General features: G+C 51.4%; 2 protein-coding genes and 1 long non-coding RNA gene across 4 annotated transcripts; 2 read left to right on the forward strand and 1 right to left on the reverse strand.

Moving 5' to 3' along the window:
• Positions 1 to 7,249: 7,249 nt before the first annotated feature.
• Positions 7,250 to 8,016, forward strand: SFN (stratifin). The gene has a single exon (XM_068537809.1). It carries the CDS (start codon positions 7,260 to 7,262, stop codon positions 8,004 to 8,006), a length of 747 nt encoding a protein of 248 aa, XP_068393910.1. The 5' UTR covers positions 7,250 to 7,259; the 3' UTR covers positions 8,007 to 8,016.
• Positions 8,017 to 8,669: 653 nt separating this feature from the next.
• LOC137762001 (uncharacterized) lies at positions 8,670 to 13,589 on the forward strand. The gene is made up of 3 exons (XR_011073487.1): positions 8,670 to 8,832; positions 11,453 to 11,532; positions 13,509 to 13,589. It is a non-coding gene; the product is annotated as an uncharacterized lncRNA (long non-coding RNA).
• GPN2 (GPN-loop GTPase 2) lies at positions 13,404 to 26,444 on the reverse strand. 2 transcript variants are annotated; one of them, XM_068539239.1, is made up of 5 exons: positions 25,706 to 26,444; positions 25,051 to 25,207; positions 22,176 to 22,336; positions 17,171 to 17,301; positions 13,404 to 15,677 (listed from the first exon to the last, which is right to left on the reverse strand). In XM_068539239.1, exons 1-5 carry the CDS (start codon positions 26,201 to 26,203, stop codon positions 15,605 to 15,607), a joined length of 1,020 nt encoding a protein of 339 aa, XP_068395340.1. In that variant the 5' UTR covers positions 26,204 to 26,444; the 3' UTR covers positions 13,404 to 15,604. The 2 variants fall into 2 exon arrangements, with proteins under 2 accessions (XP_068395340.1, XP_068395341.1); XM_068539240.1 differs by having other exon boundaries at positions 25,793 to 26,443.
• Positions 26,445 to 26,599: the final 155 nt, after the last annotated feature.

A 26,599-nucleotide genomic window follows, 5' to 3' on the forward strand; every position in this document is an offset into this window, starting at 1 on the left:
GGCACCCGAGACCTCAGCTCCTGCATGATTCCTGGGCAGCACACTAGGAGGCGGGGGCCTCGCCCTCTCTCTGCCCACGGACGGTTCAACAGGGGCCCAGCCTGGCCCCCCACCTTTCTCCCCAGTCAGGTCTGGGGATGGGCAGGTTATACTCATGCTGGCAATACTTGAAATGGGTTTATTAATGCTGGGTATTTTGCACAATTTTATAGACCTCTTTTCTACATAGCCTTTTTTAAATGGAAGAAGAAAAAAGAAGTCAGCCACATTGCTATCTGTGTAGTGCCAGGTTAAGGGTTATCAGAAGGCAACTTGGTTTTAATAAGTTTATTACAAGAGACCTTCTGGCCATGAGTGAGTGAGTGTGTGTATGTGTGTGTGCGCTCGCGTGCCCGTGTATGAATGTGGCTGGCTCCCACTCCCCCAGGGTTGTCTCACTCCCCACTGTCCCCCTGGGGTGTCAGCCGGTGGTGGCAGCAGCAGGAGCAGCCTGAACCAGGGGGACAGGGAGTGTGTGCATTGGTCACAGGAGACCCCTGGGCTCCTGCGGCAGTTCAGCCCCATCCTCCTATCTTTCCCTCCTCCAAGGACTTCAGATAAACAGTGGCTGGGACTCAGCCGCCCGGCCCCCAGGTCAGGCTTCCAGCTGGGACCTGCCCAGACCGGCTGGGGCCTGGTCAGGTGGGTGGCGTAATGGCTGTGGGGAGTGGCTGCCATCCTGCACGCCACACTCCCTCCTCCAAGGTCTGAGTATGGGACCCAGTGCCAGGGGCTAGAGCATGGGGAGTCGGCCAACTGGAGGCCTCCCTCCAGAGAAAAGGAAGGAACAGGGTGGGCCGAGAGACAAGTGAAGGTTGGCCTAAATCTGGGTCAGAAACTTAGAGGATGTCCCTCCTCTCCTGGGAGTTTTAGTTTCTTGTCAAAATAGATAGGAAATTGTCCCTCTGTCTCCTTCCTTGGCCCTTTAAGTGGGCTGAAGCCCTTGGAAAGTGACATAGGAAGTCCTCGCATCTTGTCCTTCCTTGCTGCAGAGGCTAGTCGGTCACAGGCAGCTGAGAAGTGGCAGCCGCAAGGGGCTCCCTCTGGGAGAAGCAGCTTCGCCCCAGCCTCAGGACCCTGGGCCATGCTGCCGTGGCAGTGGGGGTGGGGAGGAAGCTGGCCAGAGGAGGGGACTCCTACCTGCCTTTTATTTAAGCCAGTATTCTTTGTTCCTGCTTGTAATAAAATTTTTGTTTTTAAGAATTGATTTGCTTTGGTTTGGTTTTTGTTTGCTCTTTCTTTGCTGAGGCCCCAACTGGCAGCCCTCTATTCTTCCAGCCAAACTTGGTCTTTCCTGGGGAGACAGAAAGAAGGCAGGCAACCCAGTGATCTGGCTACCGTTCTTCTCCCCTGGCTGGAGGCTGAGCAGAGGGGGCTGCAGCTAGGCCCCCGCAGGCGTGTAAGAAAAGGCCATCCTGTCCCTTCTTTGTCGCCTCTACCTTCCCCTGCCCTGGGGGCTTGGAGATCCCTGAGTTCTTCCTCCTTGCTGTCTTTCCGTGCTGACCCCCAGTGACTGCTCAGCTAAGAAAATGTTTATAAGGCAGTGGATTCCAGTTTGAGAGCCAGAGCCTCCCTGGCCCCCGCCCCCGCCCGGGCAGCAGGGCCCGGCCAGACAGCTCGTAACGCTGGCCCACCTCTGGTATCTCCCCCAGGACACCTGTCAGGATTTTGCCATCTCCTGCACAGCCTGAGGGGAGCTAACAGGCCTCTTTGCAGAGGGTTAGCTGGTAAGACTGTATCTCCCCGTCAGCCAGCACCGCCCGCTCCCCTCACACACCGTTGTCGTCCTCATCGCATGCCTCGCCAACCCCACGGAGCCCGTTCATCTGTCTGGTGTGTGGTGTGGTGTGTGTGCTGGCCGTGGTAGGGCCCCCAGGACTCCCCCCTAAGCAGAAGCGCTGGGGTGTTGGGGCAGGTCTAAAAGCCCAGCCCCACACTGGACTGAGGATGTGGCTTCGCACAGAGCAGCTCCCCAGCAGGAGCAGGAGGTGAAGAGCGAGGTCGGGGAGAGGATGCGCACCTGCCCTGAGGTGCTGGGGCCGTCCGGGTGGTGTCCTGGAGTGCAGGGGCCCTTGATCACTAACACTGTGTCCTGGCTTTCTGCCCCTGCTGAGCTTTCTCTCACCTGCCCGTTTTCCCTCCTGCTTTGTTGCCTGCTGCCCGAGCCTTGGCCCTTCTGTGGGGAAGAGGCAGGTGCTGTGGCACCCCTGTGGGCCTCCTCTCTCCTCCCGATCTCGCTAACCCTCTCTCTTCTCCTTCTTTGCTGTCCTGCCCTGGATCTCCAGTATGTGCGGGGGCTTAAGGACCTCCTGAGGACCGCTGCTCTCTGCCTCTCCAGGAGCGGCCTGGGGGGAGCCAGGCGCCCGGCACCTCCACCTGCCTAACCCGGGCCACCGTCTGTGCCTACAGGGTCTGCCCCCAAGCCTGCCCCACACGTGTTCTCACTAGGGCCCCCCATAGGAGGCAGGGGCTGGCCTCTCTGCCCCCGCCCCCCTCCACGCGGCCAGTGTAGAAAGCCATAAAGCTGCTGTCGGCACGATGACGTAATACTATGCCGAAACTCGCCCTCCCCTCCTCCGCTCTCCTTTCCCTTCCCCGGATCTGTAAGGAGTCAGGACTCTAGGAATCTTGCCTTAGAGCCTGCCCAGCCCCAGAACCAGGCACAGCTCTAGTCGAGCCGAGCAGGTTTCTTCAGGAGCCGTCTGGGGTGCTGACTGATGCTGCTGAACAAGTTCGGTGACTGTCCTAAGCACAGCTGGTTTGACACTGTTCCCATGGCCCCACCCCCGCCCCCGGAGCAGGTAGGACGCCAGGAGAATGCTTGTACCCTTTGCTCCAGGCACTGAGGGACTGAGCTGGCTCTGACAGCCCTGTGCTCTCCAGAGGAACTAAAGGAAACCAGGCCGGGCCTAGGAAGTCTGCTGAGCCCATGGGCGTGGGGTGGGTGCTGCTTGTCTGCTGTCCTGTACCTTTTTTAACCAAAATAAAGATTTCCCTCTTGCCATACCGTTGGCTGTCTGTTACCACCTCTGCTTTGGGGTCCAGGGCTGGGGCCTGTGATGAATCTGCAGAACATCTGGCTTACCCTCATCGCCAGCCTTGTCAGCTGGTCAGTGCTGTTCTGGAGATTTAAAAAAGAGGCCCAACGGAGCCAGAAGTGACACAGGCAGAGTGGCTAGTGTCGTCTTCACCCTGCCCCTCCGGAACTCTTGGTCTCAGTTCCAGAGACCTTCAAACCTTAGCTGACCTCTGAACTCGGAAAGGTCCCAGCCTAGGCTGGGACAGAGGGTTTAACTCCAGTCTGGGACTGTCACACCCCTGAACTGAGCCCAGCCCAGGGTAACAATGGAACCTTCCCTTTCCCCAGCTGCCGCCCCACATTGAGATACACACACAGTGTGCTAAGAGCTAAAAAATAATTACAGTGGCCATTTAGCAAGGGCTTGCCCATTCTCTTCCCTAAACCTATGAAGAAGGCAATGACAGCCTTTTTACAGGTGAGGGAACAGAGGCTCAAGAAAGGCACAGAAATTTCCCAGGGTCTCCCAGCTGATAAATCCAGTATTTGAACCTGATCTCTGCCCCAACCTCTGACCCTTCTGCACCACCCAAGGAATGAATTTGGCTGCTGTGGGAGGAGGATCTCAGAGGGAGAAACCCTAAAATTAGAGAATGTCATTCAGAGCCAACAGGGGACTTAGTGATGATCTGTGTTGGCCTCCTTGTACTGATGGGGAAACTGAGGCCAAAAGGCAAGAAGGGACCTGCTCAAAGCCTTATAATAGAGCTGGGATGCAGTTCCACACCCGGACCTTATTCCATTCTCTTTCCAGTAATTCCACACTGTGTCCTCGACTGGAATGGCCTAGGAGACGTAGGGTACTCTAAACAGCAGCACCTTGAGGAAGAGAAGACGCAGATAGCTGAGTCACTTAAAAGTAATCTAATCTCTCTCCCAAAGGCAACCAACTAGTAGAGTGAGCTCTTAGCTGAATAACTGAACCCTTGTTCACAGCTAACCAAGGGAGAAGGTGCCATAGTTTCTTCCAGTCACCTGTTTAATTTGATCATTCCAAGACTGAAAAAATTTCCTAGGAAGTTCTTTCTGCAGTCTAACCAGAGTCCCTCCTGCTACAATCAGAGCCCTAGCCTTTTTCTCAATGGAGGTAGATAGCAACTGGTTGCTATCTTCTCTATGCCACAACCCTTCAAAGCCTGTTATTACTGGCTAAGACGGATTGGTTGTCTGTGAGACCAGAGGCTTTGATCCTGCTGGTAGGATGGATGCTATATGGGAGGGTAGGGAGGTAGCAGGCAGGATGAGGAAAGCCCCTTTGGGCTGCAGCCCCCGCTCCTGTCCTGCTGACTCAGGTGGCTGACGGTGGAACTCCGTGCCCTGCCAGGGCCTGCTGCCTCCTGCCTGCCTGGGCTCCTGGACTTGGGAAGGGGAGGCCTGGAGGCAAAGGGAGGTGCCTGAGACAGGAACTGAGTCAGGATCGACAGGCCAGAGCGGGCAGGAGGTGTTAGGCAGCCCGGCTCCCAAATTCACCCCCTGAGCTTCTTCAGCAGGGGAGGGGAAGAAGTGAACAGGCGTCGTTTCCCCTGCTCATCGCTGTGCTGAGGGCATAGAGCTTGTGGTGTGAACCCTCAGGTCTCCTGGCTTGAGCGGTAGGAAGAGAATGCTTCCTCCCTTGAGACAGAAGCATCTCCAAAATTCCTAGGCCTATCAGGCCCTGCCCTCCAGGTTTCTAGTGTTCTGGGATCTCCTGCTTTCCCCCAGGACTTGGGAAAGCCTGAGCTGGATGACTAGTACGAAGGAAGGTCCTTGAGGCCCCAGGGCCTGCGTAGGCCAGAGGAACGTCTGGGCTGGAGAGCGAAGAGGCAGTGCTGAGCGAGTGCATCTGACCAGTCATTCGTCTTCTCCGCAGCTGGGCAGGGTCTGGCCTTCGGCTGAGGCCTGGTTTGAGACCCTTCCTTATCTCATAGAAACCAGCTCCATATTAGTGCTTTGAGTGTATATGTTTATAATAATAAACATTATTATCATGTGGATTTTTTTTCACACGATATTAATAGTTACCATCCACTCTACTAAGTGCTTTCCATCAACTTATTTAATCCTCACAACAAGCCTCGTTTTATACTTAGGAAAACCAAGGCTCACAGAGGTTAAGTCACTTAGACAAAGCCACAGCAGCTTGTGAGAACTGAACCCAGGCAGTCTGATTCCAAAGATACTAGGCTATTCTGTCTGTCATAGAAAAATAATAAACATTCACCATTGGTAACCTGAAGATACTAGGAAAATAAAAAAAAAAACCCACTTAGACTCCTACTACCTAAAGATATACTCTGTAAATTGGTACTTTAGTGTATTTCGTTTCCAACGTTTTCTGTGTCAGTGATCTGATTTAAGCAAAGCCTTCGGGCTGGCAAGCCTAAAATCCCTTCTGCTTCCTTGGAGAACCTATAGCATCAGCTCAGACTTGTCCTTACCTTTCCTTCAAAGAGGCAGATCTCATCTTTGGGCCTCAGAGTTCTGGCCTCAGAGTCCCTCCAGGAGGGGAGGGTGGGTATTCAGACACCAAGAGGAACTAGGGATGGACAGGCCTGTGAAACAGTCCTGGTTCAAGGATTAAACTGGCTGGATCCCAGAGAGAGGAGCCCCACCCCTGAGTCCCATCTGAGCTTTGGCTAGGGGTGGAGCAGATATGCAGGAACTCACCCTCATAGGTGCAATGCCAACACCTTTAGGTGAAATTCTTGGCTGACACAAAGACAGCACCTCAGTGAACAGGGACAGAAGATTGGCAACAGAGCAGTCTCCGTCTCTGAGGCCTCTGCCAGGGGTCAGGGGTGGGGCCGTGGTCAACGGGAAGGGGCAGGGAAACTTCTGAGAGGCAGGCCGGGGAAGGCAGCACTCAGCCGGGACTGCTGCCCCGTAAAACAAAATGGCCTGTGTGACAGCCACTTCCTTTTTTTCGGTCCTGTCTCTCTCTCCCCGGTTACTAGCATCCCGCCCTGGGGAAGCAAACTGGGCAGAGTACCCAGGTGGCCTGCTTCCCAGCCTCTGACAGAAGGCGGGCTGAGTCAGGCAGGAAAGTGGGATAGTCAGTGAGCTGGGTCCCCACCCTCTGTGAGCCCCACTGATGCATGACGGCAGGTGGCTTGGAGGGGCGAGGTGACCTGGTGTGGAGAGCCAGAGGGTAAGTCCTCAGACAAGTGGCAACAGGCCACCAACTTGAAAGGGAAAATTGTGCTGTGATGGGGAAAGTATCCAAAAAACCTACTGGGTGACTGATTACAGAGGCTGGGCTGGAGCGTCAGAAGCCGCTCGTTAAACACCTCATTAAGTGGCACCCTGAATGCTGCTGCTTGTGCATTTTGGGAGCTCAGAGGGGACAGGACCCTGAGGGGGAGTGACGAGTGGGGGATGGAACCATTTCAGGTAGACTCTGGAAGAAGCCTGTATCTTACTTCTAAATACAGCCTGGAGCTCACAAGTCAGAAGCCTTGATGGGAGAGAAGCCTAAGCTGTGTGACCCTGAGCAAATCTCATCCCTCTCTGAGCCTTAGTATTCCCATCTCTGCAGTGGGAGTAGCAGTCACAGTCCTGCCCATTTCGCAGAGACACAGCAGAGACTGTAGATCATGGGTATGAAGGTGCTTGGGAAACTACAGCCCTACCTAAACAATGAGTTATCTCACCTGAGCCAACGGGGGAAATGTACCTGGCAGGATCAGGAACCCCATCCTCCTGCACCTGGCTTCATGGCCTCTGCCTAGGCCCACAGCGGTCAGGTAGCTGAAGCCGTCCTCAGCCCCTGGAAGGACACGGTGAAGGAGGATCTGATTTGAGAAACTGGGGCAGCTACCTCTTGTGGGAATGTAATGGAAGCCCTGAACAAGAGGGGGCAGCCTGGAGGCTGGAGAGGTGTCAGTGCAGGTGCGGCCAACGCCCAGATTTCTCCTGCTGACTGTCCCAATGACTCACCCCACATCCCAGCCCTTTCACCTTTAAGGAAGAGCCGGAAAGGGTGTGGGGGGAAGAGGAGAGGAGGCAGGTCCGGGGCCCCAGTCCCGCCCCCTGCCCCTCCCCACCCTGCTCTGGGCCTGGCCTTCCAGCCAAAAGGCAGGCGGAGAGCAGGAGAGGCACAGAACACAGCATTGGTTCCGAGGCAGCCAGTTAGCCCGCCGCCTGTCTGTCTGCCCCCAGAGCCATGGAGAGAGCCAGCCTGATCCAGAAGTCCAAGTTGGCCGAGCAGGCTGAACGCTATGAGGACATGGCAGCCTTCATGAAGAGCGCCGTGGAAAAGGGTGAGGAGCTATCCTGCGAAGAGCGCAACCTGCTCTCAGTGGCCTACAAGAATGTGGTGGGTGGCCAGCGGGCCGCGTGGAGAGTCCTGTCCAGCATCGAGCAGAAGAGCAACGAGGAGGGCTCAGAAGAGAAGGGCCCGGAGGTGCGAGAGTACCGGGAGAAGGTGGAGACCGAGCTCCGGGGCGTATGCGACACGGTGTTGGGCTTGCTGAACACCCATCTCATCAAGGAGGCCGGTGATGCCGAAAGTCGGGTCTTCTACCTGAAAATGAAGGGCGACTACTACCGGTACCTGGCTGAGGTGGCCACCGGTGATGACAAGAAGCGCATCATTGACTCAGCCCGGTCGGCCTACCAGGAGGCCATGGACATCAGCAAGAAGGAGATGCCGCCCACCAACCCCATCCGCTTGGGCCTGGCCCTGAACTTTTCTGTCTTCCACTATGAGATCGCCAACAGCCCCGAGGAGGCCATCTCGCTGGCCAAGACCACCTTCGACGAGGCCATGGCTGACCTGCACACCCTCAGCGAGGACTCCTACAAAGACAGCACCCTCATCATGCAGCTGCTGCGGGACAACCTGACGCTGTGGACGGCCGACAACGCCGGGGAAGAGGGGTGCGAGGCTCCCGAGGAGCCCCAGAGCTGAGCCGTGCCCGCTGCCCTCCCTGCCCTGCCCTGCCCGCTCGTCCCCCACTCCTGGCAGAGAGGACTTGCACGGGGTGGGAGGCCCAACCCTTCTCCCCAGATGCTCTGCCCCAGCTCAGAAAGGCTCCACAGAGAGGAACCAGCAGAGCTGAGGCCACCTGGAGCCAGAGGATTCCATGCTTCCTGCAGCTGTCAGGTGCTCCTGGCCACTGGTCATCCCACCCAGCCCTGCTCTCTGCACCTCCGCCCCCCGACCCCACCCCTGAACCTGGCCACTTCCTCCCCACCCCGCCCCCCTCCTGCCCCTGCTGCCTCTGGATCTTAGGAATTGAGGAGTGTCCCACCCTTGTGGCTGAGAACTCAACTGTGTGGCAGAGGCTGGAGATGAGAGAGAGAGAGAGAGAGAGAGGGAGAGAGAGAGAGAGAGAGAGAGAGAGAGAGAGAGGGAGAGGGAGAGGGAGAGGGAGAGGGAGAGGGAGAGGGAGAGGGAGAGGGAGAGGGAGAGAGAGAGAGAGAGAGTGTGCGCGTGCGTGCGTGCAGCGAGCAAGACCAAGGAAGAGAGGGAAAGCATGTCTGCTGGGTGTGACCATGTTTCCTCTCAATAAAGTTCCCCTGTGACACTCCTCCTGTCTTTTCCAGTTATTGCGGAGGGACGGGACAGGGTTTGGTGTATGAGTTACAGAGACCCTGACCTCCCATGGGGCTGGCTCAGTGACCCGCAGACAAGACTCTGGAACCAGTGACTCTAGGAGAGAGGCTGGGGGTCCAGCTCTCTCCATCGGGGTCTGGTCTGGTCCCTCCAAACTGGTCCGTCCCGGGAGGGTCAGGTGAGTGCAAAGATGGCTTGGAGGCTTCTCTGCCGGGGCCGCGGGGCGGGAGGCTTAAGAGCTCAGGTCTGAGGGGACAGGAAACCAGGCGTGAGGTCCGAGGACAGCGCCCGAGGGGTACGCTGCAGTGAGCGGCTCTGGACACCTGAGATCTGAAAGCGGGAAAGAGTCATTAGATCTGAGCGGAGGGGAGTACGCCCTGGGTCAGGGGTATGATGCTGCCTTTAAAAGCCCAGGTCTGAGAAGACCGCCCTCCAGCTTTCGGAGATGGGGACAAAAATGAAACGGGCTGACGACAAGGAGGCTCAAGTTGAGTGCGAAGGGCCGCGAGGAGCGCGTCCGCCTTGACCGGAGCTGCCCTACGCTTCCAAGCCTCCACCGCCCCGCCCCACCCCACCCCACCCCACGCACCCACCCCGCTCCCAGCTGCAACACGCCTAGGTATGCGGCCTCCCCGTGCGGCCAGGCCTTCGCAGCCCGAGGCTGGAGGCGGGCCCGAGGCCGATGTCATCCAGTCACGGGAGGGAGATACTCAGGGTACCGCCCCCGGGGCCCGACTGACCAATAGGAGAATGAGCGGCGGACTGCGCGCATTGCGTCTTCCCTCCGCCCACCCGGCCCCGCAGGCGCCGTGACGAGCTGCGCCGCTGAGGGGCCCCCGCCACCCGCCGGGTGCCAGAGGCGGCGCTCTCCCGGTTTCACTCGGACGAGTTGCCACCCGTCCTACCCGAGAGCTCGGCATCCTCAGAGCAGCGGGACAGGGCGGGGCCGTGCGGAAAGGTAGTCCCTGCCCTCTGAGTCATTTGCTCTACCGGCGGTGCCTGGGCCTGGCCGGGCGGGCAGGATCGGCTAGGAAAAGGCCCCCAAGGTTTCCCCATCACACTCCAGAGCCCAGGCAGCACTGAACTGGTAACCAGGAGGCTTGGAAGTGTCCCTGACTGGCTTGGAAAAGCCATTATACCTCCCTGGGCCTCAGTTTCCCCTTCTGTATCATAAGGGGCTTGGACTAAAGGCTTTCTAACGAAAAAATGTGAAGTTAAAACTGCCTGGGTTTGACTCCCAGCCTGCCTTGGCCAAGGCTCTTCACCATGCTTACCTTCTGTCCTCATTTGTGAAGTAGGGATTAAAAAATAGTACCTTCCTCTTAAAAGTTGCTGTGAAGTTTGAGCAAATACATTCATGTAAAGTAGCCCATAGTACATATTCAATACATGTTACCCGTTATTAATCCTTCCAGCATCAATAGTCTAGGATTTATCCAGCATTTCTGTGCCCAAAGCAGAATAATAAGGCCCAGTACTGAGGAACGGCTTTAGTGCCAAATCTGACCTACATGATCACTGGGCCTCCTGAGAATACTGGCCTGACATCAAGTGGTCACTCCTCCACCTGACAGTATTGGGGGAACTCAGTCCAGCCTCATCAGGTTCCCCAGAGTCCAAGTTTGTTCACACCCATGGGACTCAAAATTAAAGGGCTCTTATCAGAGCTACTAATTCTACAGGGGAAGCTGGCAGGACCACTCTGATGCTTTCTGGGTCCCTCGTTTTCACCTCTCTTTTCCCAGAACAGTGTTGGGTTTCAAGGTTCCAAACCAGTCAGAGACTCTGGGAGAGGGCAAGTAACTTACCCTCAGCTCTGGAAGTGACTTGGTTTCTCTTACCAGACAGGTCTGGTGACTTCCTCTTAATGGGTAGGTCCTGAGAAAGGAAATTCTTTCTTTTCTCTCAGCATTTGACTTTTGCCTACTCCCTCTACACCGCTTATGGTTGCCCTCTATGGGGAAAGAAATGAGCTACCCTAAGGTAGCACGTTGGTGTTGACAGATTTTAAAAGCAGATGCTATGGATTGGAGTATCACCAAATCAGACAGCTAGCTGTGAGCTGGCTTAGGCACCAGCTTCTGAACTGGGTCCCAGACTTTTCTATCTAAAGCTTTCTTAATGTTACCCAGAGTGGGGTCTCAGTGAGCATTTCTTGTCATCTTTTCCTGGCCTAAATTTGACATTTAAAAATTTTCAGTCCTATGCAACATTGTAAATCAACTATACTTCAATAAAATTAAAAAAAATTTTGCTTTTCAGTCCAACTGCTAATGTATATGGAATTTCTCTTGGGGTGATGAAATGTTCTGGATTTAAATAGTGGTGATAGTCGCACAACTTTGTGAATATATGAAAAAACACTGAACTGTAAACTCTATAATGAATTTTATGATATGTGAATTATATCTCAATGAAAAAAAATTAGTCCCAGAGGGCAAAGTTGGTAAGATTGCCAAGTTCTGCTGGAAATTTCGTGGTGGCCACTCTTTCCAGTTGTCCTCTCCACTTGAGCACTTTCTTTTAACCTTTTCCAAATTTCAAAGCCATCTTCAGGTCAAAACATGACTAGCCACCATCCCTTTCACTTTAACACATACAGAGCTTTGGGTATGCTATCTAGTCTGCCAACTTCTTTCACTTATGTAAATACATTTATTCAGTCATGATTTCATACCTACTTGATTCTACCTCTAGGTTTGCAACTATGTCCTGGGTTTATTTTTTATCTATCTATCTCCCCAGAGAGCTCCCTAAAAATGGTAACTTTGTCCCATTATTCCTCCTTCTTCCCACAGCGTCTCCAGCAAGCTTTTGTGTGCAGGAAGGAGCTCAAAACTTAGTTTTAAAACTGTCCTTCCAAATGCCTGGAAACCAGGTTAGTGCCGGGTCCTCTATTGTGGAAATGGAAATACAGCTAGTTCTGGGATAAAGCAAAGCTGTCTAGATAGAAATTGGGCTCACGAAGAGTCAAGTAACCACAGTCCTATCCTTAATGCACTGCCAGGTTATCCCCCAGGAAACAGAGGCCCAGGGCTTACAAACATTTTCCTCTCCCAAGAATTTGAGTTGTATGGGGAAAATTTGCAACCTAAAATTTTCTAGAGAAGGTATCTACTCTCTCTTATATGCAGTTACTTCAGAGAGCAAAGTCCAAATTGGCTCTGTAGATCCACAGAAGTAGGTGATGGAAAGCAAGGCATTGGGGTTAAGGTACCTTCTCAGAACTAACCGGGCACCCAAGGCCAAGGCATTGGGGTCAGGCAAGCCACTGTGTCTCCTTCCAGAAAGGCATGATATTCCTACACACCAACACACACACACACACACAATGTCCAAGTGTCCAGTGCCTTTTTGGGAAAACCTGATTTCAGATGCACCAAGATTGCTCTTCTGGCCAAAAGTACCCCACTCCTGCTTCTTCCTAAAGAACAGAATACAGTAATAAGAGCACATGGCATGACTGCTACGTGCCAGGCAGTTTCATACCTTATTCCTCACGGCAATACATATTATCATCTTTGTCTTGCTTATGAAGAGACTAAGGCTCAGAGCCACTTGGGACACCTGGGCTTCTGGGGCTATGTGAAGTTGGCTCCCTGGCTGGACATGGAGGACACAGTGGGTTGGAAATGAGGCGTATGGCTCTCCCCTACCCTCAGCAAGCCTGATGCCACTGAGGTCTGTGTAATCTGAGACTCTTCCTTCCAAAGGGGCAGGAAGAGGAGGTGAGCAGCCCAGACCAGGCTGGGTAAAGGCTCAACAACCAGGGGCAAGAGAGAGGAAAAGGGAGAGGAGGGGAGCTACTCAGCTTGACAGAGAATTTCCCTCCAGGATTTTGAGGTAGTTGGGCCTCCCAGCTTCTTCCAAAAACAGGGTGGGCCTTAGTAGTGCTGGTAAGTCACTTCCCTGTCTCTCTCAGGAGCCTTGAGAAAGGACAGAGAATCTCTCAGATCCTAACGGGATCCTCATCTTCCCACAGACCCTAATGGGATCAGGCTTCCTATTCTCAGCCAGCTGTGGGTGAGCGTTTTGCTACTTTAGAAACAGCTGAGGGCAGACTGGCTGTGCTTCAGCTCTGTGGGCTTTAGGGTGTCACCCTCACTCCTAAGCCTCTTTGTCTGGGCTGGAAGCCTTTCCAATTAGCTGTGGTCACTGATTGATAGGTTCCAAACACTATCTTCCAGCTGTTGGAAGTCCCCAAATTCAGAGCCAAGATATGCATAGTATAGCCCAGTGTCTGGTTAGCAGAGAAGACCAAGAAGGTCCCTTGGAAAGCATTCAGGGATGGTTTTCCTCCCTCCGGAAGTTCACGATTGCCAAGTGAGGTCGGGGGTGAGAAGAGCACTTCCAGACAGTGCCTGTGAGATGTAAAGTGGCATTTTTCTGGGAGGCATTTTGGCAATATGAATCCAGAACCTAGAAAACATCAGCTATTTTATTTCTAGGACTTTATCATAAGTTAAAAGTCAGAGAGTCAGACAAAGATGTTAATCACAGCACTATTTACAATAGCAAAAAAACTGCTAACAACTTAAAGGCTAACCATGGGAGTCTGGATAAACAATGTTATAGCCATACTCCAGAATATTATCATGTAGACATTAAAAAGGTCCTTATAGTTTTAGTTACAGGAAATAATGTTAACTGAAAAAAGCAGGTTACAAAGCATTAACAATATATCCCACGTATATAAATGCTATAGCTATCCCTCTGAGTGCATAGAAAAATAAGAAAAAACACAAAATATACATTTGAATAGAAAATTTATTATAAATATTTAAAAATTATTTATCTGTGGTGGGATTACGGGTGACTTATTTTCATTTTCCAAGCTTTTTACTTTTCCATCAGGAAAAAAAGAAATCTTAAGGACAGTCGTCATATGCTGACAAATCGAGGATGGTCTTTCTCTTACCCTACACACTTCATGCTGAACAGACCTCACCTGGAACCCAGACACCTCTGCTTTTCTGCACTGTGCTATCCCCTCCCAATCATGACAGGGGGGATAGAAAATCACGTTGCTATCAGTGGGAAGCGGACAGAGCTCCATTTACTAGAGGAGAAATCACCCTTGTTGTCACACCAAGGCCTGAAAATAAAGTTTGGAATTTTTCCATCCTTCTTCACTTGATGACTGCAGAGAATAAATGCTCAGGGTGCTTGCATATGAGGCCATAGAGTTCTAACTGATGCTTCCTTCCAGCTGGTGTTCTTTGGTGATAGCTGGGGCCTCCAGGATGGGGTAAGCATCAAAACCCATGACCACAGCTACTGGTATTAGTTTCAAAAACACAGCACCCACCCTCATGCCCTAACTGATGAGGGATCTGTCCAGCAGCCTGGGTGTCATTATTCCTGGGCTCCAGGCCCCATAGGTGACTCAGCCAGCCCCAGGCAGTGCCTCCTGGCCTCAGTTTCCCTGGCTTGCACTGTTGACACTCCCCACCCACCGTGCACAGCGTCAATAGGGATGAGGTGCTTTGAACTCCTCAGATGAGAGTCGGGGAAGGAGCACCCAGTTATCATCCCCTATCCCGCCAGGCGTGGGAGTGGGGGTTCCAGCCCGGGGAGCCTCCTCACAGCCCCTCACTCTTCTGCCTTCTGCTCTGGTGACCAAATGTGAGAAGCAAAGCCCAGTCACCCCCATCTCAATGCTACTTCAGAACAGTTTTCCTAAATTGAATTCTCCAACTATCCAAACCACCAGTCATCTATCTTCCCCCTGATTTATGATTCAGTAATACCCTACAGGTGTCTAAATTCTTTCTCCTGATTGGTTACAAACCCTGTGGGAGGAGGGCCCTGACTTTTCACCATTAAGTATTCAGCAAAGTGAGCTATGAGAGAGAGGCTGACTGAAGTTCAAACTCCTCATCTTTCTGTTTCCTCACAGTAAAGTGGGGCTTAGTACTATTCCCCATCTCGTCTATATCCCTAGGAGCTGCTGTGAAAGCCACATGAGGACTGCGTGTGTGGAAGCTCTTTGTAAAATGCTAAGCCCTTCCCATGTATTAACAGCACTGAGTGTCTGCAAATAAGACTACTGGCACGACAGCCATCTGTCCCCTTCTGCTTCCAGGCTACAGCTGAAAAAAAAATTAAAATTAAAAAATAAGCCTGGGATGCTACCTACTGGTTGAAAATGTGAATTGCATCCAACCAGTTGCAAGAAGAGCAAAGGAAGCAAACACCAGGATCTCCAACTTCAAGCCATCTTGATTTTTCCCACAGCCCTCATGATATCAGATTATATACTGATATTTTTCTTTAAGCAACTCATTTTGTGTAAATAATTTCATTTTAAAGTCAACTTTTAATCACTACTATAAATGGAAAACTAGTTAACACTTACCTCAAAAAACAATAAAACCCTGACATAAATACAACGAAAATAAAACATTACAAGATCTGCTAGGAAGTGTTGTCTGTGAGACCTCAAGCTTGAGGTTCACTGTTAAAACTGAAGATTAACCAAAGAGCATAACTGAGGACTGAGAGCCAACCCTCTAGTACGATCCCGTGCTTTGGGGGAAACACTGCCCTACAGTATGAAGAAATAGGACTCTTCTGAGGAAAGGTGACATTCCCATATTCCCAACTCACTCGGCTTGGATGGTTGAAGAAAGTTTGGAAGTCACAAAAAGTAGAAGATAAACTCTTGTATTGTAGCACATTCCATCACAGCCCGAGTGGGACCAGTGCTGAATCCCTGGTGGCAGCGCCCAGAGATCATGAGGCTGTGATTGGTGCTCTGCTTGGCCACATGTGTGGCTTTTGGCCAGAAGTCCTCCGCAAGGCTGAGTATCCCCTCGCCAGTCTCCCAGCTCTGGCCGGAAGCGCTGCCCTTGGATCTGCAGCCCACTGAGCTGTCCGCTGCTCACTGGGAGCTGCCACTCTCCCCAGCGCTGGGTCGTGTGTCTTGTTCTCCAGAGCTCAGCTTGTTGCTATAGCTGCATGGCCTCCTGCTCCACTGACTGCTCTGAGGGCGCCAGGTACTTCTCCTGCAGGCCCAGGGTGCTGATGGAGGAGGGCTTGTCAAGGCTGACAGCATAGGCAAGGATGGAGAACTGGTCTGGGCAGGACCTGACCTCTGTGATGTATGTCCTCTAGCTGCGTCTGGAGGTTCCTCCCATCCCACTCCCTTCCTCATAATTAGAGCTTCAGGCAACAGGGAACAATTGGGTCTGAGGAGTCCCTCAAAGTAACCAGACCCAAATGCTCCTCTGTTTGCCTCTTGCCCACACTGCTGAGGAGCAGGGAAGCAGAGAGCACTAACCCTCCAGCTCTGTGTTGTGGCACGTGCTCTGGAGCCAGGCCGTGGGGTTAAACCCCGATTCTGCCACTTCCTTTTTCTCATCTGTAATACGGAGTCGTGAGGACCAAATGAGACAACGAATATAAAGCGCCCAGCATGGCAACTGGCACACAGTAGGTGCTCAACAAATGACTTCTCTGTGACTTCTCTGCTTTAGCTAAAGGAGGGAACTCAAGGGAGCTCAAAGAAAACAACAACTTTCTGCTTGGGCTATAGGGTGCCTCCTAGCTCTCTCTGGAATAGCAGGAAAGTGGGGCAGGAAGGACATCAATCAGAGTCACACAGGAAAAGACCATGACACTGCCCATGGAGCTGTGTGAGGCTGGCCGACCTGAGGCCTGGGGCTGGGGTCTGACTATGGCTAGGTTGGCCACCACGGCTCTTATACTAGAGGACTCCAGCGTCACAACTTGAGATTCTACAACCAGGGAGGCTGAGTTCCAGTACATCCCACGGCCCCCTCAAACACAGCACAGCTGCCAGTTCCCATCCCTGCCACCCACGTGACACACCTGCCCTCTCCTCTTCCTTTCCTTGCCTCAGTGACCATAACCGCCCCCTACCACTGACTAAACCAGAAACCTGGGTGTCTAACTTCTGCTCTACCTCCTTCTATCCCGTAACCACCTGGCCACCAGCTCTGGCTGTCTGTCTCCTTCATATTTTTCCAGTCCACACCCTTTTTGCTATTCTCACTGGTAACGTTGCATCTGATCTCACCTGGAGACTGTAAAAACTCTCCTGCTCCCAATCACATCCCTTAAATGCATTTTCCACACTTGGAGGTGCTTTTCAAGAACGTACATCTGATTGCGTCATGCTCCGCTCAACAACAGTATGCTGGTTCCCACTGGCCACCCACGGCCGAAGTCCACACTCCTCCATCGCCTACCTCCCCTTCCCACTGCATCTCCCTTTCCCCTTCACACTCAAGACACCAGGCAAACCGAGCCCCTCGCACCTCTCCTAAGCGCCCAGTGCTCCTTCATGTCTGGGCCTCTGTATTTGTTGCTCCTTCTGATCAATAGCCTCCCTTGTCCTCAGGTACAAACAAACCTGAAGCCTTCCAAGGGACCAGTTACCAGGGAGCCCACTGGCCAACATGAAATCAGTCATCTGCAAGGGCAGACATGGCCATTCCTGAGCCCCTGGCCTCCCGCTCTTGGCTGTGGCGGAGGCTAGCGAGCAAGGATACGAGGAGAAGTGGAAGTCAGCTCCCACCGCGGCAGACATCACGGCCTCCAGGCTCCGCTGCTCCTGGACCCCAAAGCAGTAGCCATTGGCTTTATCCACAGCCTTCAGGACCCGCTGGATACTCTCCTTGTCCTGGGCAGGGAGAGAGAAACAGCTCTGAGTGAAATAGAGGTATGTGGAATTGAGGTTGTACCAAACCGGTCGCAGTCTCCAAACACCCCCCTTGATCTTGCCTCATGAAGCCTCTGTCCATGCAGCTCCCTTGGCCTGGAGTACTTCTACGTGTCCCCAGAGGCCCGGCTACACCTCATCTTTCCTGAGTACCAACCCACCCAAATTAGAACAGATAAGCTCCTCTACGCACAGCCGCAGTCCCCTGGGTTTATCCCCACTGTAGCTATGATCCTTACCATCTTACTAACTATTGGCAAGTTATTAACTCATCTGCCTCTCCTACTTGACTGTGCACCCCTTGAGGTCGGGAACTTGTTTGTCCAGGCATCCCCAGTGCCTGGCACAGAACTTATCTAACAGTAGGCACCCAATAAATATGCATGTAACTTATTTGTTCGTCCACATAAAACTGGTAAGAATGGTCCCTACAGCACATTATGGGAAAGAGAGATCAAAATAATGCATGTACAGTCCTCAGCACAATGCCTAGCACAGAAAGCCTTCAATAAGTGGTAATTGTATGATTAATATTATAGGTTTCACCTCCTCGTTTTAGAGGAGAAAAGTGTGGCATTACACAGAGAAGAAACAAGTTCCCTTAAGTTCACCCCCAGCAGAAAGGAATCTAACATGCACCTTTGTCTCCCAGGTTACCTTTGTAGGGTGCAAGGTGAGAGACACAATGGTTGGGTACTACTTTGCAAAGTCAACAGGCAGTTGCCCATCTTGAAGGAGGCTGAAAGACTTGTCCCTGGCCTTGGTCAAGTCCCTTGCTGATAACTTTCTGAACTCATCCTTTTTCACACTGAGGAGGGAACACGTGTAGAGAGAACCCAGCAAAACAGAACAGGGGGGCTTCCCTGGTGGCACAGTGGTTAAGAATCTGCCTGCCAATGCAGGGGACACAGGTTCAATCCCTGGTCCGGGAAGATCCCACATGCCATGGAGCAACTAAGCCCGTGCGCCACGACTACTGAGCCTGCGCTCTAGAGCCCGTGAGCCACAACTACTGAAGGCCATGTGCCACAACTACTGAATCCCGCACGCCTAGAGCTCGTGCTCCGCAACGAAGAGTAGCCCCCGCTCACCGCAACTAAAGAATGCCCGTGCACAGCAGCGAAGAGCCAACACAGCCAAAAATAAATAAATTAAAAAACAAAAAAACAGAACAGATAGGGCCAAAATTTGGTCTACCCTCTTTACTGGAATCCTGGCCACCACTGGTCTCGAAACCAAGGAGACTGAATGACAGTTGGACCCAGGACAAAGACCATTGTTTGAGGCCTCAAAGCCTCCTGGACACGTAGCCTGGTGTGCTCCCAGGCACTGCAGAGCCAATAGCCAAGGGACGAGGCTTCTTAGTGCCCAGTACAGGCACACCTCGGAGATACTGCGGGTTGGGTTCCAGAGCACCAAGGTAAAGCAAATTTCATGATAAAGTGAGTCACACGAATTTTTTGGTTTCCCAGTGCATACAAAAGTCATGTTTACACTATACTGTAGTCTATTAAGCATATAGTCAATAGCATTATGTCCAAAAAAACAATGTACATACCTTAATTTAAAAGTACTTTATTGCTGGGACTTCCCTGGTGGCGCAGTGGTTAAGAATCCGCCTGCCAATTCAGGGCACACGGGTTCGAGCCCTGGTCCAGGAAGATCCCACATGCTGTGGAGCAACTAAGCCCGTGTGCCACAACTACTGAGCCCGGGCCCCTAGAGCCCGTGTTCCGCAACAAAAGAAGCCACTGCAATGAGAATCCTGCGCACCGCCACAAAGAGTAGCTCCCGCTTGCCACAACCAGAGAAAGCCCGTGTGCAGCAATGGAGACCCAACGTACCCAAAAAAAAAAAAAAAAAAGTATTTTATTGCTAAAAATGCTGACCATCATCTGAGCCTTCAGTGAGTCGTAATCTTTTTGCTGGTTGAGGGTCTTACCTCCGTGGTGATAGCTGCTGACTGATCAGGGTGGTAGTTGCTGTGGCAATTTCTTAAAATAAGACAACAATGAAGTTTGCTGCATCAACTGACTCTTCCTTTCACGAACGATTTCTCTGTAACATGCAATGCTGTTTGATAGCATTTTACCCACAGTAGAACTTCTTTCAAAATTGGAGTCAATCCTCTCAAATCCTGCTGCTACTATATCAAATAAGTTTACGTAATATTCTAAATCCTTTGTTGCCATTTCAACATCCTTCACAGCATCCTCACCAGGAGTAGATTCCATCTCAAGAAACCACTTTCTTTGCTCATTCATAAGAAGCAACTCCTTATCCGTAAAGTTGTATTATGAGACTGCAGCAATTCAGCGTCGTCTTTAGGCTCCACTTCTAATTCTAGTTCTCTTGCTATTTCCACCACATCTGCAGTTACTTCCTCCACTGAAGTCTTGAAGTCCTCAAAGTCATCCACGAGGGTTGGACGCAACTTCTTCCAAACTCCTGTTAATACTGATATTTTGACCCCTTCCCATGAATCATGAATGTTCTTAATGGCATCTAGAATGGTGACTCCTTTCCAGAAGGTTTTCAATTTACTTCGCCCAGATCCATGAGAGGAATCACTATCTATGGTAGCTACAGCCTTAAGAAATGTATTTCTTAAATACTAAGACTTGAAAGTCAAAATGACTCCTTGATCCATGGGCTGCAGAATGGGTGTTGTGTTAGCAGGCATGAAAACAACATCTCTATCAGAGCTCTTAGATGACCAGGTGCATTGTCAATGAACAGTAACGTTTTGATTTTTTTTTTTAATTAATTAATTAATTTATTTTTGGCTGCGTTGGGTCTTCGTTGCTGCGCGTGGGCTTTCTCTAGTTGCGGCGAACAGGGGCTTCTCTTTGTTGCGGTGCACGGGCTTCTCATTGTGATGGCTTCTCTTGTTGCAGAGCACGGGCTCTAGGCACGTGGGCTTCAGTAGTTGTGGCTCGTGGGCTCAGTAGTTGTGGCTCACGGGCTCTAGAGTGCAGGCTCAGTAGCTGTGGCACACGGGCTTAGTTGATCCGCGGCATGTGGGATCTTCCCGGACCGGGGTTCGAACCCGTGTCCCCTGCATTGGCAGGCGGATTCTTAACCACTGCGCCACCAGGGAAGTCCCAGCAGTAATGTTTTGAAAAGAATCTTTTTTTCTGAGCAGCTGGTCTCAACAGTGGGCTTAAAATATTTACTAAACTATGTTGTAAACAGATGTACTGTCATCCAGGCTTTGTTGTTCCATTTATAGAGCACAGGCAGAGTAGATTTAACAGAATTCTTAAGGGCCCTAGGATTTTCGGAATGGTAAATGAGCACTGGCTTCAACTTAAAGTCACCAGATGCATGAGCCCCTAAAAAGAGAGTCAGCCTATCCTTTGAAGCCTTGAAGCCAGGCACTGACTTCTCTCTAGCTATGAAAGTCCTAGATGGCATCTTTTTCCAGTATAAGGCTGTTTTGTCTACATTGAGAATCTGTTGTTTAGTATAGCCACCTTTTTTTTTTTGGCCACACCGGCCGCTTGTGGGATCTTAGTTCCCCAACCAGGGATTGAACCCCGGGCCCTCAGCAGTGAGTGCAGAGTCCTAACCTCTGGACCGCCAGGGAATTCCCAGTGTAGCCACCTTCATTAATTATCTTAGCTAGATCTTCTGGATAATTTGCTGCAGCTTCTACATCAGCACTTGCTGCTTCACCTTGCACTTTTATGCTATGGGGATGGCTTCTTTTCTTAAACCTCATGAACCAACCTCTGCTAGCTTCAAACTTTTCTTCTGCAGCTTCCTCATGTCTTTCAGCCTTCATAGAACTGAAGAGAGTTAGGGCCTTGCTCTAAACTAGGCTTTGGCTTAAGGACATGCTGTGGCTGGTTTGATCTATAAAGATCACTAAAACTTTCTCCTTATCAGCAATAGGGCTGTTTTGCTTTCTTATCATTCCTGTGTTCACTGGAGTAGCACTTTTCATTTTCTTCAAGAACTTTTCCTTTGCATTCACACCTTGGCTAACTGTCTGGCACAAGAGGCCTAGCTTTTGGCCTATCTCGGCTTTTCAACATGCCTTCCTCACTAAGCTTAATCATTTCTAGCTTTTAAAGTGAGAGGCATGGGACTTCCCTGGCGGTCCAGTGGTTAAGACTCTGTGCTTCCACTGCATGGGGCATGGGTTCGACCCCTGGTTGGGGAACTAAAATCCTGCATGCTGCGTGGCCAAAAAAAAAAAAAAAAAAAAAGTGAGAGATGTGAAGCTCTTCCTTTCACATGAACACTTAGAGGCCGTTGTAGGGTTATTAATTGGCCTACTTTCCACATTGTTGTGCTTTAGGGAATAAGGAGGCTGGAGGAGAGGGAGAGATGGGGGAACAGCTACTCAGTGGAGCAGTCAAAACACACACAACATTTGTGGATTAAGTTCGCCATCTTTTTTTTTTTTTTTTTTTTTTGGCCACGCCATGCGGCTTGCGGGATCTTAGTTCCCTAACCAGGAATCAAACCTGTGCCCTCAGCAGTGAAAGCACAGAGTCCTACCCACTGGACCGTCAGGGAATTCCCAAGTTCGCCGTCTTATATGGGTGCAGTCGATGGTGCCCCAAACAATTATAAGAGTAACATCAAAGATCACGGATCATAGATCATCATAACAAATATAATAACAATGAAAAAGTTTGAAATATTGTGAGAATTATCAAAATGTAACATAGAGACATAAAGTGAGCAAATGCTGTTGGAACATGTACTTGGTTCAAGGCAGGGTCGCCACAAGCCTATAACTGGTAAAAAAAAAAAAAAAAAAAAAATGCAGTATCTGTGAAGCACGATAAAGCAAAGTGCAATACAATGAGGTGTGTCTGTACCTGGATGTTGAGAGGGATGAAGGAGACTAGGCTGTAGTCTTCGATGAGCTGCACCAGCTTCTCATTGAGCTGACGGTAGTGGCGGAAGAAAGGATCAGAAGCCAGGTGGTCAAGCAGGTAGGAGAGGTCCAGGACCTCTGTGTAGTAGTCCAGGTTGAAGGCTAAGAAGAGAAACTGGTTAGCACAGGGAACGATAGTCAATATCCTATAATAAACCATAATGGAAAAAAATATAAAAAAAGAATATATATATATGTATAACTGAGTCACTCTGCTGTACAGCAGAACTTAATACAACAGTGTATATCAACTATACTTTAACTAAAAAGAAAAGAAAAAGAAGAGAAATTGGTGTTCCGGAGCAGCTGGCATCAGGCTAAAGACTTGAGGACAGGGACCATATTTTTTTCCTTCTTCCTTTGCCTTCATTCACTCACTCACTCACTCATTCATTCATTCATTCAACAAACATTTGCTGAGGCAGTGAAATGAACTTACTAAGAAGAAAATACTTGATTTCACTTGTTGGCTCTGCCATTTACTAGCTCTATGGGCAGTTACCCACCTCATGGGGCTACTGTGAGGATTAAGTGCTATAAACCCCAGTGTCTGGTTCAGAGAAGTGCTTGATCAGTGGTAGTAAGGTAGAACATGTACCAATAATAATGTTTGGTCCCTGCCTCAAAAAGCTCATAGCCAGGCAGAGCTCCCAGGACCCGGCGCACTATCTAGCGCCTCTATCTAGCAGGATGGCCTCTTGGGAAAATCACTTTCCCTTTCCAGGTCAGTTCCTTCTTAGTGTAAAATGAGAAGATTAGACTAGATGACTCAGAGGTCCCTGACTCAGTTCTATGAATACAAACTTCGCACTAAGAGAAGGAAAGTGGGCCTCTCTGCACTGTCCATTTCTGCCTGGAAGACTCAAGCAGCTGGGCTACTCAGCAGGTCTGTCCCAAAGTGAGCCGAGGGAATCAGGCTATTGGGATCGACTGACTCACTCCCTGAGCTCTGCTTCCTGCGTTCTTATCAGCCCTATTTAGAAACTGACACCCCTGTGCCTGCAAGGAAGAAAGTGCTGGGCATTCCAACAAACTTCTTGGATTGCCTGACAGGTGCGTTTCTCCCTGAGAATGCAGAAACTGCAGCCAGGTACACTTGGTTTAAATTTTATCTCAGTTAACAGGCTAGATGAGTGACTGACCTTGGGCTATTCATGTAATGTCTCTGGGCCTCAATTGCCTGATCTGGTTTGTACCTCAGTCTCTTGTGAGGATGACTGACAAGAGTCAGAGCTAGAAATGTAGAGGACCAGCATGTAGCCATCTGGGCTGTAGGCTGTGAAGGGGGAGACAGGCTTGGGAAGACACAAATCTGGACATAGATAAAATGGGGCTTTTTATCCCCATCCTTTCATGTCCCAACCGGCAGCCAGTCACCCTCCCTGGACAAGGCCCTGACACTTCACTCTCCCCACAACTTCCCTTCCTGCTCACTGCTGGTCATTTCAGCTATTCTTCTCTAGGTTCCTTTGTGGCTGAAGATGCTATTTAGGGAACTAATGCCCCAGTCAGCAGGGCACTAATTTTGCAGGAAGAAAAAATGTTGGCCATAGACTCCTAGGCAACGTCCCTGCCTCATGCCAGCCTGCTTCTCTCTCAGTCTTTCCCACCTTGACAAACGGCACCTTTATCTGTCCACTGGTTCAGTCAGAAACCTGAGAGTCATCCTTAATTCCTCTGTCTCCACATGAGTAAGTTTTGAATCTATCTACTTCTCTCCATTCCCACTACCACTGCCTGGGCTGCTGCAAACACCTCCTACAGGATCTCTGTTTTCATTCTTGCCCCTTTCAATTCACAAAGTAGCCAGAAGGGCCTTTTTAGTTCATAGTGTTCCCTTGCTTCATATTCATCAATGGCTTTCCTCTGTGTTTCAACAGTACAGGTTCTATCCCCTGCCCACCTCTCTGACCTCGTTTCCTACCACCCTTCCCCTGGGCACTATCTCAGCTACCCTGGGCTCTCTTTACTCCCCACCCCCTTTTCCTTGAACACAAAAAGCTCTTTCCCCGGACTTCCCTGGTGGCGCAGTGGTTAAGAATCCGCCTGCCAATGCAGGGGACATGGGTTCGATCCCTGATCCAGGAAGATCCCACATGCCGCAGAGCAACTAAGCCCGTGTGCCACAACTACTGAGCCTGTGCTCTAGAGCCACAAGCCACAACTACTGAGCCCGTGTGCTGCAACTACTGAAGCCCGCGTGCCTAGAGCTTGTGCTCTGCAACAACAGAAGCCACTGCAATGAGAAGCCCGTGCATCGCAACAAAGAGTAGCCTCTGCTCGCCGCAACTAGAGGAAGCCCGTGCGCAGCAAAGAAGACCCAACGCAGCCAAAAAAATAAGTTAATAAAAAAAAAAAAATTGTGGTTCATGTGAAATGGCAAAAAAAAAAAAACCAACCCACCAACAAACAAACAAACAAACAAAACTCTTTCCTTAAGGATTAGGGAAATAGGGACCCCTATTGGTCCCTCTGCCTAGGAACAGTTCTGCCTTGGCTGGCTCCTTCTCACTATTCTGGTCTCAGCTCAGATGGTACTGTTCACTCCTCTCACTCCCAACCACTCACTATCCCATCACTTTCTTCTAATTCCTTCATAATACATATCACCATCTGTAGCTCTCTTGTCCTCAAAACCCAGAACAGTATCTGGCACAGAGCAGCACAAAATAAATGGGCAGGGGTCAGACCTGACTGTGGCTACTATCACCAGGCCATGAATGGTCCCTGGAAGCAGCTTCCTTCAGCTGAGATCTCTGCTTCAGTCCAGCCCAGCCGCTGCCCTACTTTTTGCCTGTCAGAACAGGATCTCTTACCCAGCTTCCCATAGTGTTCAATGAGGTCCATCTTGGAGAGGAGGTTGACATGGGGCAGCTCCACATGCAGCATGGTGGCCAGGGAGGTACACAGTGCCGAGATGAACTTGGCAGGGTCTGTGCAATAGTGAGAATCCACCAGGTGGACAGCAGTCAGCTGGGAGGGAAGGAAGAGACAGGGTGAGAGTGGCCTGGGGAGGCAGGGAACATTAGGGCCTATGTCTCCCCCATCAGACTGGGGACTTCTAAGGGCAAAGGGAAAGTCTTCCCATTAGTTTTTTCCTGCTTCTGTTTCATTCTAATAGCCACAGTCATTTCCTTATCCCAGGAGATGTGGGGCATCTTTTCCTAAAAGATGCCTTGCACTGAGCCTCCCAGTGGGCAACTGGTTCAATTCCCACTGCATCTGACTCTATTCTTTCACTTTCTTTTGCCCACAAGTCACAACAACAATTACCATGCCACTTTCCACATAACCCCTTCCATACTCCCAATAATCCCAAATTGGGTACTGACACACCCATTTTACAGATGAGAAAACTGAGGTTCAGAGAGATAAACTGACTTGCCCAGGACCACACAGCGAGTCAGTGGCAGTGGCAGAGCCAGGATTCGGACTCACACCTGTTTTACTCCAAAGCGTCTCGGCCCCTACCTCGCTGTGGGACATGGGGGCGTGGCATCTGTTCTCCTCCCTCAGTTCCTCCATCTGCAAAATGGGCCTGCCCATCCCCAGACGCACCCTGAGGTCCCACTGCGCCATCTGGGAGAAGATGCTGCGCAGGGCTCCGTGGTGCGTGCAAAGCTCCACTTGGCCAGGGCAGTCGAAGAGGAAGTAGTGGCCGCGGAGGGGGTCGACCTTGGCACGCAACCAGTCCAGGTTGGCCTCCAGGTACTCCATGCAGTACAGCAGGCCGCCGTTGGGCCCAAGCTGCAGCGCGTCCATCACGTCGCCCAGCCCCACCAGCTCGCCCACGTCCACGGCGCACTCGTACGGCAGCCCCTCATTGGCCGGGTCCAGGTTCACCACCGCCACACGCCGGCCCAGCGCGCGCAGGAACTCACTCATGCCCAGGCAGTACGTGGTCTTCCCCGAGCCCGGCGGGCCGATAACCGCCTGCCCAAAGGCCGTGGTCGAAGCGGCCCCCGCCATGGGCAGCCAGCACACGGCCCCGTGCGGAGCAGGTAAGCTCGGCAGGGAAGCAGGGCAGGAGTCAAACCGGAGACGAGAGCCAAGGGCAACGGGATCCCCGACGTGCACTTCGTCGGGGGCCGGCGGTGATGCCCGGGGGTCGCCTAAGGAGGAAGAGCAGGGACCCGCGTGATGTGAGGCGACCAAATGGCCAGGTACTAACGGGACCAACACTCGACTTCCGGACGACGTCGGAAACAGCAGGGCCGGGAGAGGAAGTCCCGCCCATACGGTGACGACACAGCTTGGCGCCGAAGGGCGTGGTGACGTCGGTGCGTGGGGCGGACGTGGGGGCCTGGGGGAGGGCGGTTACCTTTCTGGGGATTTCCCCACCTTCCTCCCGGCGAGTTAGAAGAG

This window comes from Eschrichtius robustus, chromosome 3 (genome assembly GCF_028021215.1).
Source record: "Eschrichtius robustus isolate mEscRob2 chromosome 3, mEscRob2.pri, whole genome shotgun sequence".
Lineage (NCBI taxonomy): Eukaryota > Metazoa > Chordata > Mammalia > Artiodactyla > Eschrichtiidae > Eschrichtius > Eschrichtius robustus.